At 42.2% G+C, this 17,177-nt stretch overlaps 1 protein-coding gene across 3 annotated transcripts in view; it reads right to left on the bottom strand.

The window, feature by feature from the left end:
* Positions 1-17,177, bottom strand: part of LOC104068773 (glypican-5) — a 501,941-nt gene that overhangs the window by 50,312 nt on the left and 434,452 nt on the right. For 2 of the 3 annotated variants that reach the window (XR_008451209.1, XR_008451208.1), the window contains exon 9: positions 7,248-7,353. Coding sequence is in view for 1 of the 3 variants with exons in the window: in XM_054074212.1 (XP_053930187.1) it covers positions 7,328-7,353 (26 nt within the window). In the remaining 2 variants the exon portion in view is untranslated. Of the gene's footprint in view, positions 1-7,247; positions 7,354-17,177 lie in introns of those variants that run through there. The other variant, XM_054074212.1, reaches the window with a different exon arrangement.

Here is a 17,177-nt window from a genome sequence, read left to right as displayed (position 1 = left end):
GTTATGAACACAGAGTACTTAAAACAATATTAGTCCAAAAGCGGGAATGCAGAAGCAATACAAATATTTTAGTAGCTGGTACAGAAACAACATTCTAGTTCAAATGATCAGATTTCCATGTTTACTTTGAAAATATACAGACATTAAATCAAACTTTTAATGTTTTTGGTCTTAGTATAGAAATATGATATGATTCTATGATTCTATCTATGATATTATGTAGGGATGGCACTGTGCAATTTGAAAGATGGTAAAGATGAGACAGGGCATTTTTCATCAAATAGTCACAAGGCAAAGAACAGCATTTTTTTCTTCCTTACTCAGAGAAAGAGGGAAACTGAACCTGGTCCAAAGCCAACTGTGTCAATGCAAGTCTTCCCATCACTTCTGCAGCTTTTAGATCCAGCCTGGTATCCCCAAGACACTATGAATACAAAACATGGCTTTGGCACCATGTCATGCAAAAAAGGGAAGCAGAGTGCTGCCAAAGTGGATATCAGGTAAATCCAAACATCTGCCTCCTGATTCCCCCAAACAAAGCTCCATTCAGAGGGAGGTTAATGTCAAATATTTATGAAACATAGTCACATAGGAACTCTGTTTCACACCTCCTGGTTATCTTTTGTTCTTGTATTTCTTCCTCTCTGCTTCAAGTCAACCAAAAATAGCAAGAGAAATCTGAGAAGGCGACTGTTCCCAAGATGCTTGTTAAATGTTTTCTTTAAAATAGTTATTTTTTTCCCAGAAAACTGTTCGGTGTTCACATCTGCATATATCAGATCCACTCAGTCATTGCCATTGGTGGATCTGGCAGTCATTAAGTTGAGGCAATCTAATTTCAGTAATTCAAGATGTGCAAAGAGGAAAGCTAGTGAAGTATATGACAATAAATAATCGGACATCTTGGAGGACACTGAAAAATATTTTCATACTATTTAAGGAGATATGATTCAATACATCTTGCCAGGTGATAAATAGCCACTGTTTGACTAGCAGATAGTTTGCAGAAATTATCAATACTACGCCATGAATATTGTATTGCTAACAATAAATGTTTTGACACATAACAATACATTTTTATATAAATCAATCAGACACTACAGTCTCAGTTATCCATACTGTTAATTGTTCAGTCTTTTTAATTGCTGTGGCTGGTACCCTCATCAAAAGTTTAGTCTGTTATAAATCAGAACGATTCATTTAATACCTCCTTGGGCAAATTGATTTCCCTTAGTGGAAGCGCAGAGGTGTGAAGAGAGCAGAATCTGGCCTATAATCTTTGGAAATTATGGATTTCTCTTGACCTAGACTGCTGTCTCCTCCAGCTTTATTTCCAGCAGACGCTGGTGCTGGTACCCTGTCTTTTAGAGACTGTATGGATATGTACAAACTCCAAACTTTCATTAATTGTTGCTCCTGCCTTTGGCATTACTCCAGGTTGCCTACTCTTTCTCCTATGAACATACCTGTTGCTACTGTTCTTCTTCTTGGACATACTTAGAGAAAGACTATCACCTCTGTGCTCTGATGATGTCATCTGTACTTCCAGAACTAACAATTACCTTTTACCTTTCTACCTGCCACTTTGCATTGCAGTGTAAGTTCATTTACTGTCCACTACTATTTTGGGGCTGTACATCTATTTCCCTCCGTGCCACTGAATCTCTGGGTCTGGAGTTATTTTTCCTCCCAGATGCCCTCCATGGCTTTTATCCAAGAAGATCCTTGTCCAGTAGCATTTAGGTCACATTTTTAGTACCTATACTTGCTGCTGTACCTTTCCTTCATCTTGAGTAGCATCTCTATCAAGTCCACTCTGGCATCGTTTATGCTTCCGCATGCTATCAAGTGCTCCCTCAGATTTGTAGAAAACATGTTAAGCAAGAATGGATATCACATGAGTGGCAATTTCTACTAAACATCATCTTCATAAACACATTGCTATTATTTCTAATTGTTTCTTTCTTTTCTGCCAGTTAGCAGCCAAAAGACAATTATAAATTGCAAAACATTTCAAAATTAAATGTTATGAGTAAGACTTCACCAGAAAACACATTAATACCAAGCCAAGTCTTCATTTACAACAATAGTTTTCAAGCCAGGTTTCATTCTTACAGCCCAATATAAAGAACATGTGTTTGATTCTGCAGCGGGTGATGTTCTTCAGGACACCGGCACAGTCTCATATGGAAAACTCCGCTATTTGAAAAGGAGGGATCAGTACCCCTTTTCCAACAGAGACCCACAACAGGAGGAGAACGTATAACAGAAAAGGAGACACAGGTGTCACTGTCTGCAGGGACACTTAGGTACATTCCCCTTTGTTTCACGTTTCCAGGCATGGCTGGAGCAGGAGCAGAACCTCAGTCTAAGCTACACCTTCAGTGTCTGGATTGCACAAACAGTTGCCACTCAGGAGCCGTGTGCCCTTCCATATACGCACAGGCCTCTCCTGGTACTCACTGGAACCGCCAGGAATATATTGAACATGTACTCACCTTACGGTAAAGTAAATCCTGCACAGTAACCATCCAAAAAGCCTTAGACCTACTGCACATCTGCAGGAAATTTTGCAGCAGGTCTTTTGTTTTCATTTGGGAAATCCAAAAATAAGTATGTCAACCCTCCCCATATAAGAGCTTCTCTGAGCAGTACTTCGTGCCATCCCGCCTCTGTTCCTGAGGAGCATGTGTTTGTCCCAGCAGAAAAAACTGGGTGCCTGTGTTGGTAGCAGACCAGAGGAAGAGGGAAGAGGAGGCTTCTGTGTCTCATCCTCCCACCTGTTTTTGGAGGATCTGCAATTGTCAGCTGTGGGTGACCTTTCCCATCATCTCTGCACTAATACTTCGCTTTAAAAAAGGATGTCAGCCTGCTCCTAGTGCGGCCTTATGGGCTGATCTGCCTTGTCTCTCCATGGTGTTACCAGAGCTCAAAATTAGATCTACTAGACAGGAACTGACAGACTTTTTGAATTCTAGCATTTCTAAGAGATTCACAAATGTTAGACGTGTCTCTCACCCACCTTATACATCCTGGAGGTCAGAAGGAAATCTCAGACAAGCATGACAATTGAGAATTCAGAAGTAAAAGTTGTTCAGACAGTGCAATTGTATTACAGTAATGAAAGTTATCTGACAAGGTAAATGAATCCCTAACATCGTTCTCATGTACATACACATTTTGAAACATAATGAACAGAGGGAAAAGAGAGCAACAAAAATTCTTTCTCAAAAGCTCTTGTCATATCTTAACTTCTATAACTTAAAAGCCATACTATGACAGTCCGTGTGCCTGCACTGTAGCCTGCAGGGCTGCCAGGACAGACTTTGTTTCCTGATTCTTCTCACCTTGCAGCACTCAAGTGATCTGGTGCCTCAGAGAGAACCAGTTCAGCATCCTGCAGGGTCCCTCAGGTGACAGCAAATGGTAACTGGAGATGTGGCCTGTTATGCAGAAAAGAGCTCCTTCCTAACACTTCCAACCAAATTCCCTGACTCTGCCACCAAGAGGATGGTAAAGATACCGCTACTGCAAAGTTAAGGTCCCCCTTCTACCTCAATAGATCATACTCATAGCCCTCTACCTCAATGTATCATGGAAACCTGCAGGCAGCCTTTATCTATCCTATCCCAAATACTACTCTCTCCACTGCCCGCTCCTGCCGGAGCTTTCCATTACACTGTATTTGCCTGACAGCGCTGCCACTGGCTTTGAAAGGAGAAGAATGCTCCTCTGAGAGGAGTTTTGTGCTCATGGCACTCTGTACAGCAGGTTTCAGCACGCTGGAAATAGAAGGTATTGCCATGTAACAGTCAGCGACTCCTGCTACATGGGCCCTAAATTCTGCACATGGTGCACTGAAGTCCAATCCCAAAATGCAGAGGTCTAGACAATCCTTTGGTTTATCGACATCTGGAATCAAGTAAACAAGGGACCAGGCAGATCTGGTAGGGTTTTTCCTCTTCTTTCACTCTTTCACAACCACTGCCCTGTCTCTTTCGTCCCCCTGCTTGGTCCTGTACATGGAATCAGCCCGTTTCCTGCCTGGACTCCTGCCCCAACCCATATCTAAATAAGAGCCTGGATTCACAGACTTCATCACTCACGTCTTCTTTTCTCTGCACCATCATTGCTGGCGTCACCGACAGAAGCTAAAAGATGATGCATATTCTTTCTGTTATGGATAAAAACTATAAGTCTCTCCATGTGCTAAACCATTAATTTAGTTTGCCTCTAACACTTCACAAGTATATTTCACACAGCAATTAATTCATCCTGTTTCTCACTACACGGAAGGCTGTACCATATTGAAGTCTGTATCTGAGCAGAGCAGTAATTCATCAGCACTCCAGCATCTCTACATACAATGTGCTCATTTTGCTGTGATGGCCTTTTTTAATCTTGCTGACAATGGAAGTGTTGATATTGTTAAGGTTAATGACCCACTGATAAACAACAGAAAACACTTTTACCCTCAAATAGTTTTTAATCACAGCTGTTGCAAAGTGTGACAAGAATGCTTTGTGCCTAAATGGGCTTTAGGAGCAGTACTTTCTAAGCATCTGAAGCCACCTTTTGCTATCAAAGTGGTTTCTATGACAGTTACTGGGTTTGCTTTTGTGCCAGGCTCTCAGGTTTATTATATTGAGTTTATGTACAAACCTGCCAGCTTTTTTTTCCACACTTCTTAGTAGTCAGCATTGTGTGTTAGATGTGCTGAGGTGCTTTCGATCTGTACCTTACAAATGATGAAATCAATTCACTTGGTAAACAAGCTAATGGAAAGAACTGAAGGCCTGTGGGAGTTTTATTGGGGTACAGTCACCTAAAAGGTACTCTCTGACAAAATAAAATCAACTATGGTGACAGGGACATAAGAAGGCAAGATTAACACTGATTTTTCACATTTTAACTGGATGTTTTAACACCCACTTGCTTGTGGGGACATGTTTGCATTGTCCTACGGAAAAGGCATTTCCAGTTAATTCATGTAATCCCTAAGTCAATATGCAGAAAAGGCTGGAGAAGTGGTTTCCATTTTTGATTCACATTGGGTTTTTTTTGTTGGATTCCTTCCAAGCACTGAATCAGCAAAAGAAATACAAAACACTTTACATTCTGTTCTCAGAGATACCACCCCAGTTCTCGTTAGCCACAGAATGTCAATGTAGCTTCACTGGAGCCAGAGCAGCACCTGTCTGTCAGCTGATGATCTGACCCTAAACAGAGATTTCTGACTGCATAAGCTCTGTGAAAAGGACAGCAGAGATGGATAGCACAGCATGCACAGTATGAAGCAATGGGAATGCAAAAAGAAAATTCCCATTCAAAGCAAGCAGGATTTTGCAGCACTGAAGGGATTCAAGTGGTGAGATAAAACCCAAGAGCTGCGGGTCTCATAAATTACACGTGTATTGTATCTACATGAGGGGAAAACGAGCCTTTTGCTTTGGCATTTACCACCCTTGATTTGTCCTGTTAATTCCAAAAAAGTGACAGTAGAAATAGCTAGTACTTCCAAACACTTTCAGATGAATTGAGTGTTTCAGAGCGTGTTAGCCAAACGCCACTCGGATCCATGCTCGCCTTACAGTGAAGTCAAGCAACTGAGCCAAGGGACAGTGCTGGGGAACGACAATGAATTAATGGAAATGGATAGATATACAGTACCTCTGAAAGTAAGAGGCTCTGTGAGAAATGATTCTTGCTATTTGCATTATGAAGTATAGCTCCTTGGGAAAAGTCAAGGTAACCATTTTCCCTACAGAGTAGCCAATACATCTTAGCTCTGTCCTGGAATAGCCTGTGCTACTTGTGCTGGCAAGAGGGCTCCAGAAAGAAGCCGCTTCTGACTGTGGATTTGACAAGGGCTGGACGTCTAGAGCCAGGACTGAACCTCACAGCCCACACTGCTCAAGTGCAAGTTATATAAACAACATGAAGATGTAGGAACTGCCTCCTGGGTCAGACGGATGGCTCTTTCAGCCCATACCTGAAAGGAGGTTGTGGAGAGGAGGGAGCTGGGCTCTTCTCCCAAGTGACTGAGGACAGGACAAGAGGGAACTGCCTGAAGCTCCACCAGGGGAGGTTCAGGCTGGATATCAGAAAATAATTCTTCACAGAAAGAGTCATTGGGTACTGGAACAGCTGCCCAGGGAGGGGGTCGAGTTGCCTTCCATGGAGGTGTTTAAGGAACGGGTGGATGAAGTGCTTAGGGACATGGTTTAAGGGAGTGTTAGGAATGGTTGGACTCGATGATCCCGTGTGTCCTTTCCAACCTGGTGATTCTATGATTCTGTGATTCTATGATCCTGACTCTGACAGTGGCAACAGGATAAATTACTCGGAGAGAACACATCAACTTAATCACTGTCTGTTATCCTTTCTTTGTACTCCCTCCAAAGCTATTGTATCAAGGATGTTATAGGGTATATCATTGCTCAGTCCTCTTAGTATCCATTTATAGTCTCTTGAATGTCTAATTCCTTTCTGGACCTGTTTGTTTGAACCTACTTCTACAAAACCCTATGGCAGCAGACTCCACAAGTTCACTGCTCACTGCCTAAAGAAGCACTTCATCTATTTTAAACTTTTCCTCCCAGCTTCACTGAGGTTTGTGAATACTTGAAGTGATGCAATCAGTAACCCTTGCTGCATCACAAGATAGCTATAAAAATACGTATGAGGTCCCTATTCCAGATGCTGGAGTTGCAGAGTCCTTCAGAATGATTTGTAAGTCTCCAGAAACAAAGAAATGATCACACTTTTGGACTAATTTACTTCTAAAGTGCACTACAAACATTATGTTGGTTTAGCCTATACAGCAGCACCCAGTGTAAAGGAAAAATTAAAAAAGCTGATTTTATATTTACCTACACATACAACAGATGTTCTATATTTTTAGCTTGTCTGCAGGTGTGTATAAAAGCAGTTTGGGGACTCATTGATTTTGGAGTTCTGCTAACTGTCTTAAGCTTGTACCATTCCAAAAGAGATATAGTCCTTGGAGCCTTACTGCTCACAGGCTAAGCACTTTACAGGAGCTGTCTTTTGGTTTGGCTACATTTATTTCAAACTGCATTATTCTCTGCTAATTAAAGTTTTGAAAAGGAACATAGCTGACAAGAATTTCTGAGTAAGTAGCTTAGTCCTTGACATTAGTCAGGAAGTCTCAAAGAAGAGGCCACAGAAGTACAAGAATACTAACCTACAAGAGAAGAAACAACAGTCCTTAATTAGAGTCTTACCTCAGATGTTGCTGTGAGGGATGAGCTGAAGATATCAAAGATATCCAAAATGCAGATGATTCTGGTGGTAAGCAATCAGTTCAGACACACTGTGGCTGGTGGATCCCTAGAGGCAAAAAGAAACAGAAGAAAGTTGGAGTATAGCTTGGAGACACAGATGCAGGGGCTTGGCATTTGCCCTGTGGAATTCTTGGATGCACTTGAAAGGTTCTGCCTAAGGATGAAAGTACAGTCTCTGTTTGTTTTGTGGCTGGAATGAACTGACATAATATCATCTCAGACTCATTGGCAATTAGCCTCTTCCAATGGCTGTAACTGTTATTAGGTTACAAAATACAAAAAGCAACAGATAGATGCTAAATTAATTGTCAAATGTTTAGCTGCATGGTAATGATGCAGGAGTTTAAGAACAAAATGTAAGGGACATATCAGGTATGAAGGAAACATGAAAACTGCTCCAGTTCTCATGCCAACAGTGGCTAGGATCTATCTTATTAAAGTTCACTTTTAGCTAAGGAGACATATTTTTTCTGCCATAAGCAGCACATAAATTTTCCCTACTCAGAGGAGGAATTAATAATTAGAGACACTTCACTCTATCCCCAAACTTCAGTGGAAGTATTTGAACACATTATTTAAGCAACAAGACTCATTTTCCCTCCTTCACTCCAACAAAAACTACCCTCCAGCAGGAATTGTCTAAGGCAGTATTTGTTGAGACTTGGACACACCGAACCATTTTTACTGTATGTCATATATACAGAGCAGTGCTGTTGATGTCCACAGCAATTCTGGACAGTGTCAGTAAATGACAGTAAATCCACTAAAACACGTACTTAAATACCTCTCCCCCAACACGAGCCATGGATTTAGGCAAGCCTCAGTAGTAAGACTGGGAGTATAGGAGATAGACTTACAGGAAAACGGAAGGTCAGTAACACTGCCATACTGGTAGTTTGAGAAAGGCTTAATTTAACATCTTAAAGTCAACAATCACTGCCAAAAAGCCCATTACACAAGTCAAACTCAAAGTACAGCCTGGCATGCAGCTCCTAGGCAGCCAGGCAAAGGGAATCCACAGGACCTGTCCCCACGGCCTCCCAGTCCTCCTACACTGCTGGCCAAAGGCTCCCATCACCACCTGGTTGCCGTGGGGACCTGTAGGGATGTTCCCACACTACAGCAAGCAAAAGCACTCTCCGAGCCATCACTGGAAATGAAAAGCCTCCATCAAACCAACATGGTCAGTGATGAAAATACCACCAAGACTTCAACGCCTCCTGTTTTCTACGTCTAAGTGAGAGAGAAAGCTGAAGACATATGAAGGAGGAAAGACAAAGCACTGCCTGCAATGGTTGTCTCCTTTTTTCTTTTCCCGTGGTACACTACTATATACAGCTACAGACCTGCAGTTTTGAGGCTCAGGTCTGCAGCTCTGTGCTCACTGTTGGTGCTCTAGGCAGCGGTGCGAGGACACCCATATGCAGACAACTTTAACTTTCATAAACCTAGATACAACAGTTTTTGGGAGATATAGTAGAAGAACTGTAAGACTTTTACGTCTCATGGTTAGCACGTACCACTTGAATAGTCCTCTTCCAAGCTGCCTGGCTGCAAGAAAGTATCAGTGTCCAAAACTCTTTTAAGACTTCCTTATTAGCCCCACCAAACCACCTCAAATCTAAAACTTTTTACAATGATCTTAAACAATCAGCAACTCCTTCCCACATTTAATTCTTCTGCCAAGCCACCCAAATGCTTAGTCTTCCCATGCTTAGCCTTCATGTGCATGATGGGGAGTCTTATCATAGCTCTTGGCCTGAAATACACAGAAGGAAAACCCACCTTCAATCCTGCTCTCACTTGCCTTCAGAGAATTTAGTTACATTTGTTTTGGGATATGGTCTTTTTCCTTTTAGTTACCATGGTTGCCTGAGAGAGACATGACGTGACAGGACATCTGCAGCACATGCAGTTTTTCCTCCCTAAGTACCTAAGACCAAGAAAAACAGCCTGGTGATGAAGTCGGGTGACTGCAAAGTAAGTAGCACAGGACAATTTGTGCGTGTTTTGCTATTGTTAAAGTAAAACTACAGAGTCTTGCAGACATTTCTACTTTCTTCTCTTTTTCTTTGGGAGCGTGTTATGTGTTTCTAGAAGTGCTCTGGCCTCCACATGCAAAGCAGTATCATCTCTCTTCTGCTCTGCTTCTACTGATACCTTTTGGAGAACCCAGCTGCCTGCAGTTATGGGATGGAAAGAAAACATCTAAGGGATGTGTAGGAGGCAGATGGATAGTCAGATTTCTGGCTGGGAAAGAGTGGGACTGACCCCTCCAGCAAATGTTTGGTACTGTCTTATTTTTCAAAAGCCTGAAAAAAACAAGGAATGAATAAATAATAATAAAAAAAAAAAACCCACAGGAATAAATCTGAACATCCAACCTTAATTACAGTAATGGATCACAAGTGGCTTCTGGCACTCAGTTGCCCTGTCAAAGACCAGCGAGATGAAGCACCAACTTGCAGGCATAAGCCAGACAAAGACAGTATAACAGTTGTGAAGCAGAGACCCTCAGGAAATCCAGAGTGGGAGAGTCCAACAGCTTCACGACTCCAAGCACAAACAGGCTGGATACCCCATTAAAAAGTCATCATGTACAGTGGATTAATCACATTGCTTTTTAAATGCATTTTTGTGCATCAAATGGCATTTGTAGTTAGGCTATGTCATTTCATGTTGCATTACACTATCTTATATCACATCGTTTGGCAGTAAAACAATATGCCCTGACATGTACATATTCTGGGCCATGTCACACCCTATATTTACAGTATTTAGTGCATTTGATTTAAATATATAACCACCTTGTCCATCTTTTTCACACCTTCCTGTTACTGAAGCTGATGGAAGAAGCGTATGAACAACTGACAGGGTAATCAGGATCCGGAAGCAGGAGGAGAGGATGAGTGACAGTCTAGTTCCAGTGTTTTATTACTAGCAGCATCATTTCAGTTAACCTTGCGTACTCCCAATTCCCCTTTCTGTCTGTGAAATATCCCCTGTTGTCATAATGTCAGTGAATGCCATTAAGCCTGGATAGTCACTTGAAAAGTCTTGCATTAGCCTAAGGAATAATATAGAATTTTATTAAAGCTGTTCAGCTTCTTCATTTGGTCTCCTGCTGCTCGCTTTCTCAAAGTTACTTTCCTGAGGAAATTTCATTATTTTCTTCTTGCCAGATGAGTTTTTTTCTTTCCTGACCTGGATTAAAATCTGTATGGCAGCTTTTGTTGATTAACCACAACCAATTATGACAACATAATATTTATCATCCATGTTTAGATATATGATGGCATGATATCTACTTTGGTGAAGTCTTGCTCATCTAAGACAGGACAGAAGATTCCAAAATGGCCAGTCACCACACACTGTAATATCACTCTGAAATTTCTCCTCAGCACTTAACAGATAAATACTCTTAACTGAAAAGAAATTGGTCTGGAGCAAGACCTAAGGACACAGATTTGTTACAATGCTGATGACCCTTCAAGCAGACGCATTGCTGCCAAGCTGGAGATGTGAAGGGACACAAAAGAACTCAGAAAACAACACACCATTTCCCAGTCTTCTAAAATCCCTGCAGCTGGGTTGGGGCAATCTGCAGTTTCAATACAGCAGGATGAAGTGATTGAGAGCAGCCTTCATTGACGAGAAGCTTGACATGAGTCACCAATGTGTGCTCACAGCCCAGAAGGCCGAACCATATCCCAGGCTACATCCAAAGAAGTGTGGCCATCAGGGTGATGGTGGTGATTCTGTCCCTCCTTTCTGCTCCTGTGAGACCCCGCGGGGAGTGCTGTCTCCAGTTCTGGAATCTCCAGCATAAGACGGGTATGGAATGGGTCCACAGGAGCCCACAAAGATGATTCAAGGGCTGGAACCCTTCTGCTATGAGGACAGGAGGAGACAGTTTGGCTTTTTCAGCCTAGAGAACAGAAGGCTTCTGAGAGACCTTAGAGAAGCTTCCAGTGCCTGAAGGGGGCCTACAAGAAAGCTGAGGAGAGACTTTTCACAAGGGCATTGAGCAATAGGACAAGGGACAATGGGTTTAAATTGTAAGGGGGAAGATTTCAATCAGACATTAGGAAGAAATTCTTCACTATGAGGGTGGTGAGGCCCTGGCCCAGGTTGCCCAGGGAAGCTGTGGCTGCCCCATTCCTGGAGGTGTTCAGGATCAGGTTGGATGAGGCTTTGAGCAGCCTGATCCAGTGGGAGGTGTCCCTGCCCATGGCAGGGGGTTGGAACTGGTTTGAACCCAAACCACTCTATGGTTCTATGAAAATGCAAGTGCTTCACTTCCAGCACACCTGTGCTTCAAAACTAATCTGCTCTTGGATGGAGACTTGCACAGAATTAGAATGTTTTTTTAAAAAAATCTACATCACTCCGAGTCACAGCCTCAATCAATCACAATAGACAACCAATAAATGCAATATATGGTATCTTCAGTACAAGACAGAGCAAAATTAATGAAGATTCCTGGACCTGCCACCAATATATGATCATAAAATGCAGACAACCTCTCTTGTTAAAAAACAAACTCTGTATAGAATTGTATATTGCTGTGCACAGGCGGTTTCTGTGTTACAGTACAGCAATAATTTAACTGCACACAGCAGCTCTGCCTGGCAGTTTATGGGGAATATACAAGGGAGCACAATATCCAAATAACATCTTGGAGGGTTTTAGATGGGTACAGTGTAGTGACTGGAATAAGATCTGGGACACTCTTGCAGCTTCACTCACATCAATTACAAGGCTCTTTGGAACTACACATAATCAAAAACGTCATTTCCACCTCTCATCAGACTGCTTTCAGGTACACACCTCTGGAGCAGCTGGGGATAACACACTGCCGTGTTCTCCAGGCACCCCTCAGGAACTGGGGGTTGGAAAGGTCACCACAGAGCAGGAAACACCACGAGGGTGCTGGATGGTGGTGTCAGTGGCCGCTCACTGACACTCACACGTCTCAGGGGACATGTGCAAGTAAGGAAACAACCTGGGTTCTCAAGCTTGGTCAACTGAGATGCCTATTTATGCTCTTTCTTTTTAGGAGCCCACTAACAGGCCAATTCTTAATGTCACATAAAACCTTTGACTCTCTGTTTCTCTACGGAACCTTTTAATGCACAGAAGACTGTTTGCATTATTGTCTCTGCTGTCCCCAAGGCAATGCTCAGAGGCTGAAATTACCTCCATGAGATCTTTTCCCATTTAAGAATTACAATACAGGAGATGACTCCGATTAGAGCACATGAAGTGTATCTGTATGTCAAACAGGTTGTTCGTTTGTGTCAAAGACTAACCATGTACAGTATCTGATGTCTTCAGCCTCTTTCTCAAATTCACATCAAAAAGTGTATCATCAAATACTTAAAAAAGCAGGGGAAGAAGCAAAACAACAACAATGCAGCTGAAAGATGTGCTGAAGGAGCTCACGTAGGCAAAAAAGCTGAGAGACCTCATTATTTTTTTCTGGACCCATAAAATATGGTAACTCACTCTTCTCACACCCATGTATGGCTGAGTTCTTGAAACAATATGCTCTAGAAGCCACTAAGTCTCTTCTTTGGGATAGGTAGTCATCGCTCAAGCCCACTTCATCAGCCCACTGCAGTTTTCACTGAAGCTTGTTCTATTTCTGAACATTCCAAACTGTTTTCTGGGACACCTTTGTCTTTCGGGTGTGGGGCCTTCAAACAAGAAACACAACTTCCCTGAAACAAGAAACACAACAGCAAATGCAGGAAGATGGGATGGGAGGTACTGACAGGATCAGCTTTGGGTTATCCAGAGCTGAATTCCCCGGTGTGGTCAGTGGTCCATAGGCGGCGGCTATGGGAAAAAGCTGAGAGGCATCGATTCCTGGCACTGATGTAGGATTCCTGGCACTGATGTAGGATTCCTGTACTGATGAGGACCCTGGCCTCAGCAGTAGCACTATGAATCCACAGGGATTGAATCTGCTGAAGATTCCTTAGGGAAAGCATCTCAGCCAGAGAACGCTTAGCCACTGAACAGAAAACATTTGCTAACTTGGCTTTGCATTTCTTCATTATTTCATATCATGTACTTCAAGTCATGAGTTTCTTGGTTTTTTGGTTTTTTTTTCCCAATGAACGTTTTATTCATTATAATTTATTGCTTGGTGCTCACAGGAGAGTTTCTCACTGAAGGTTTGTTAGATTAAAAGGTGGGAGATTTTCACTGCCTTATTTAATTTTCATTTTCATTTTGCTTTTCATTTAATTGTTTTCCTAAACATGGCTTTTCCTAGCAAAATTTTTCTTAAAAATTTTGATGTCTTCCCTTCAAAATTTCTGATCCCTATAACACCCTCAGAACATCCCCAGATAAGCTTCACGTAACTGACTCTGTACCTTCAGAATTAAGTCTTTTTAACAAAGAAGTATAGGGCAGGTATCTTCTGACACATGCAGTGTGAGCCCTTCTCAGAGACAAGATGACAGCGTGGACAGGGCATGTCTACTGAGGTGGTTTCTACAGTATCAACAAGAACAAAGGAATTCCTGCAAAGCCTTACAGCCTTTGGTGGTCTCCACAATGAGTCCACATGGTTTTGCTTTCTGTTTTAAATTAAAACTACAGAGTCTAAGTTTACTTCCCAAACTAAAACCCCCAGAGATTTGTTTTTTTCAGCCTAACAAGGATTATCAACTACAACATTAAAATTTTGGCTTCGACTTTCTCCATCTCTCTACTTCACAGACTTGCTCAGCAAACAAAAAAAACCCTCCTTCCTGACCAGTGAACAATAGTAAAAATACGAACGTGACTAGAAAATGTGATAGATGACAGCTCATGCAAGAGCATCTGAAAGCTAGTGCCCCCAGCAAAATTCTACTGAATACGTGACATTATCATAGTTACAGATTAGAACAACAAATGTATTTATTTATGCAGTCATTATCATGCATTTTAATGCATTGGTAACTAGCATTTAACTTCTGAAATAACAACTTAAATCTAGCCATTAAATTCATTTAAATTAAATGTTTGTGAATGCTTTTTGCTATTATATACTCCACAGCTACTACTAATGACCTGCTCCATCTAGACTCCACTCGGCATTCTGCCCTGTAGGGAGCCCCTCAGGGCTGTGTTTTGGGGAGGTGTCAGTGTTAGTCTATGTGTACTGGGCTTGATTTTTTGGCTGCCATGCGAAGACATCTCATTCCTCAGACTGTCACTGTTCATCACGCAGCACCCCAGGGGCTCAGCATCACGTACTCCAGGGAGACTACACATGGGAGGATGGAGAACAGTTCCCTGTGCTCACTCCTATAGTTCTCAGTGTTTCGTTTCTCTTGCAACTCTTTCCCCCAAGGATATTTCTTGCTTTCTAATAGGTTTGAACAGAGTTCCTGGGTGTTTACATAAACTTTAAGGATACAGTAAATTTCCAGAGGGTTTTTATTCTGCTTTCAGAAAAGCTACTGGCACACTTAATGTTAGAAGCACACCCATTGTCTTTCCAGACAAGCCCAAACACACAGACAGGAATCCACAGGAGTAACTGTAATCACTGCCACCTTTACTCCTCATCAGGCTCCCCAAAAATCTTCCTCGGAGTTAAGCAACATGGCTTTTAGAGGCTGTGGTCACAGCACCTCTCCATTGACACAGACTTGGCAGAACAGAACTGCCTTTGTCATGTCTACCCCACCTCTGCACTACCTCATGTAGTGTTGATCGTGAAGCGATCCTTCTACTCATCAATTAGATCCCCCTCATTAATCCTGCTGGGACCTGCCTTAAAACTCACTGCGTTTACGGCGAAAACTTGCTTCTGCTCTCTAGTTTGGTTAATGTCCATTCCTTTGCATCCCTTGGGCATGAAAAATGTAGGTTCAAACAGTTATGGAGAGCTTCATAATATTTCCTTGCCTAAGCCACCTCTAGTATTATACAATTTCACTGCAGGTCACATATACAGTGGTAGCTAATTTTTTCCTATGAAAATAAGATAACTATCTCAGGGAAGAAAGAAATTAATTTTTTTTTTTTTTTTTTTATCTTAGTGTGCTTGTTGTTGGGTGGGTAGAAAGTTAAAATACCAGCAAGGATGCGTGTGGAGAAAGAGTACATTGCATAGTGAGCAAATCCAAGCCTATTTACTAGAACTGGTTAAAGAAGATTTTGGCAGGAATGCCACAGCATTTGACTTGGTTAGTCTTTCCATAAACTTGACAAATAATAATCCATCAAAATAAACTAAGAAATATTGTTTTCACATGCTTAAAGCACTAATCTCTGGAACAGAGGGACTATTAGAAGGACAGTCATTTGTCTGCAGCCTTCAGGGAAGTCAGGCAGCAGGAGAAATGGTTTTCTCCACTGCTAACAGACAGGAGAGACCTTTCTGGGTTAGTGGGAGAATGGAAGGAAAATCAAGTCTTTGCCTGGAGAAACAAGCAATTACAGCAACAGCAGTCATAACTTGCTGGAGAAAGCACAAGAAACATGCCTACAGCTCACAGGAGCTCAGAATTCCCACTGCATTAAAACAAACACACAGACACAATGTTAGTGGGGGAAAAAAAAAGTTAATTCTCCTATTTAAATAAGCCTTAAATTTTACCACAGAAAAAGATTTGAATTGATGAAAACTCCAAACATATTGACTAGCACACCAAGGAGGGTTTTCTAAGGACATGCCTTGGCAACAGTCTTGCAGCCAGGAGTGGAGGAAACCCATAAAACACCAGACAGAACCCCCAAAGCCTGTGGCCACTGTGGCGAGTGCTTCTGTCTGCTTTGAGGTGTCCTCCACCAGGCTGCTAATCCAGCAGCAAGCTGGAAGGCAAGAGAGGTGGCAATAAACTGCTCCCTTTAGAGAACTGTGATTAAAAAAGATCCCCAATGCATTCCTTTATTTCACTGCATACCTTTACTTTGACAGAGGAACAGGCCACTGGAAGATTTACATGGTGTTCCAAGTAGGATTATTGTCTGCATGCTGATCAACTGAATCGGCAGTTCCTAAACTGATAAGCACTACAGAGGCATTCAAGAAGAAAGAAAAGGATTTCAGGCAAGCATCTCAAAGCTATTTCCTGAGATGTTATTTCAAGTCAAAAGATATATCACTTGATTTTCCAGACCACTTACTCCACAGTTCCCACTACAATGAGTAAGAACTTCTGGATACTCAGCAATTTTGAAGAGCAGGATGCCTAATTTGGGAACAGATGAATGGTGCCAAAATGAACGGTGCCAACATGAACGCACTGGCTCAGCAGGAGGCACGCACCCACACTCATGCACTCCCATTCAGGAGGCAACCCCTGTTCAGCAAATGCTCCTGGATTTGGCATACATATGGCTACGTACATAGCGGACCCCTCTGAATCCAATTGTGATATCCTGCAGCAGAAAACATTGTAGACTTGCCTGCTGACCAACTACATCAATTTATTTATTACAAGGTAGTCCCTTGCCTACAAAGCCTTGCGTCTGGTGTCCCTCAATGTATTGCATAAGGAGCACAGGCCCATCATCTGCATGCTGCTCCACACAGATTTATGGGGCTTAAGTTCCACGTGTGGATTCGGCTCAAAGCAATACAAATATAGTATTGGAGTACTGAGTGGTGAAGACAACCTTGACCTCTATACAAATGCACGAAGCTTGGGCCACAAACAGGAGGAGCTGGAAGCTACCATGCTACTAGAAAGCTATGATCTGGTTGCCAACACTGAAACTTGATGGGATGAATCCCATGACTGAAGCATGGCTATCAATGGCTACAGGCCGTTCAGAAGGGAAAGACCAGAAAGGAGGGGTGGAGGTGTTGTATTCTACATCAGGAAATGGATAAAGTGTGAAGAGCTAGCCACAAAC

This window comes from Cuculus canorus, chromosome 9 (genome assembly GCF_017976375.1).
Source record: "Cuculus canorus isolate bCucCan1 chromosome 9, bCucCan1.pri, whole genome shotgun sequence".
Lineage (NCBI taxonomy): Eukaryota > Metazoa > Chordata > Aves > Cuculiformes > Cuculidae > Cuculus > Cuculus canorus.
Note: the sequence above shows the minus strand (reverse complement) of the source record. Positions and strands in the feature narration are given on the sequence as shown.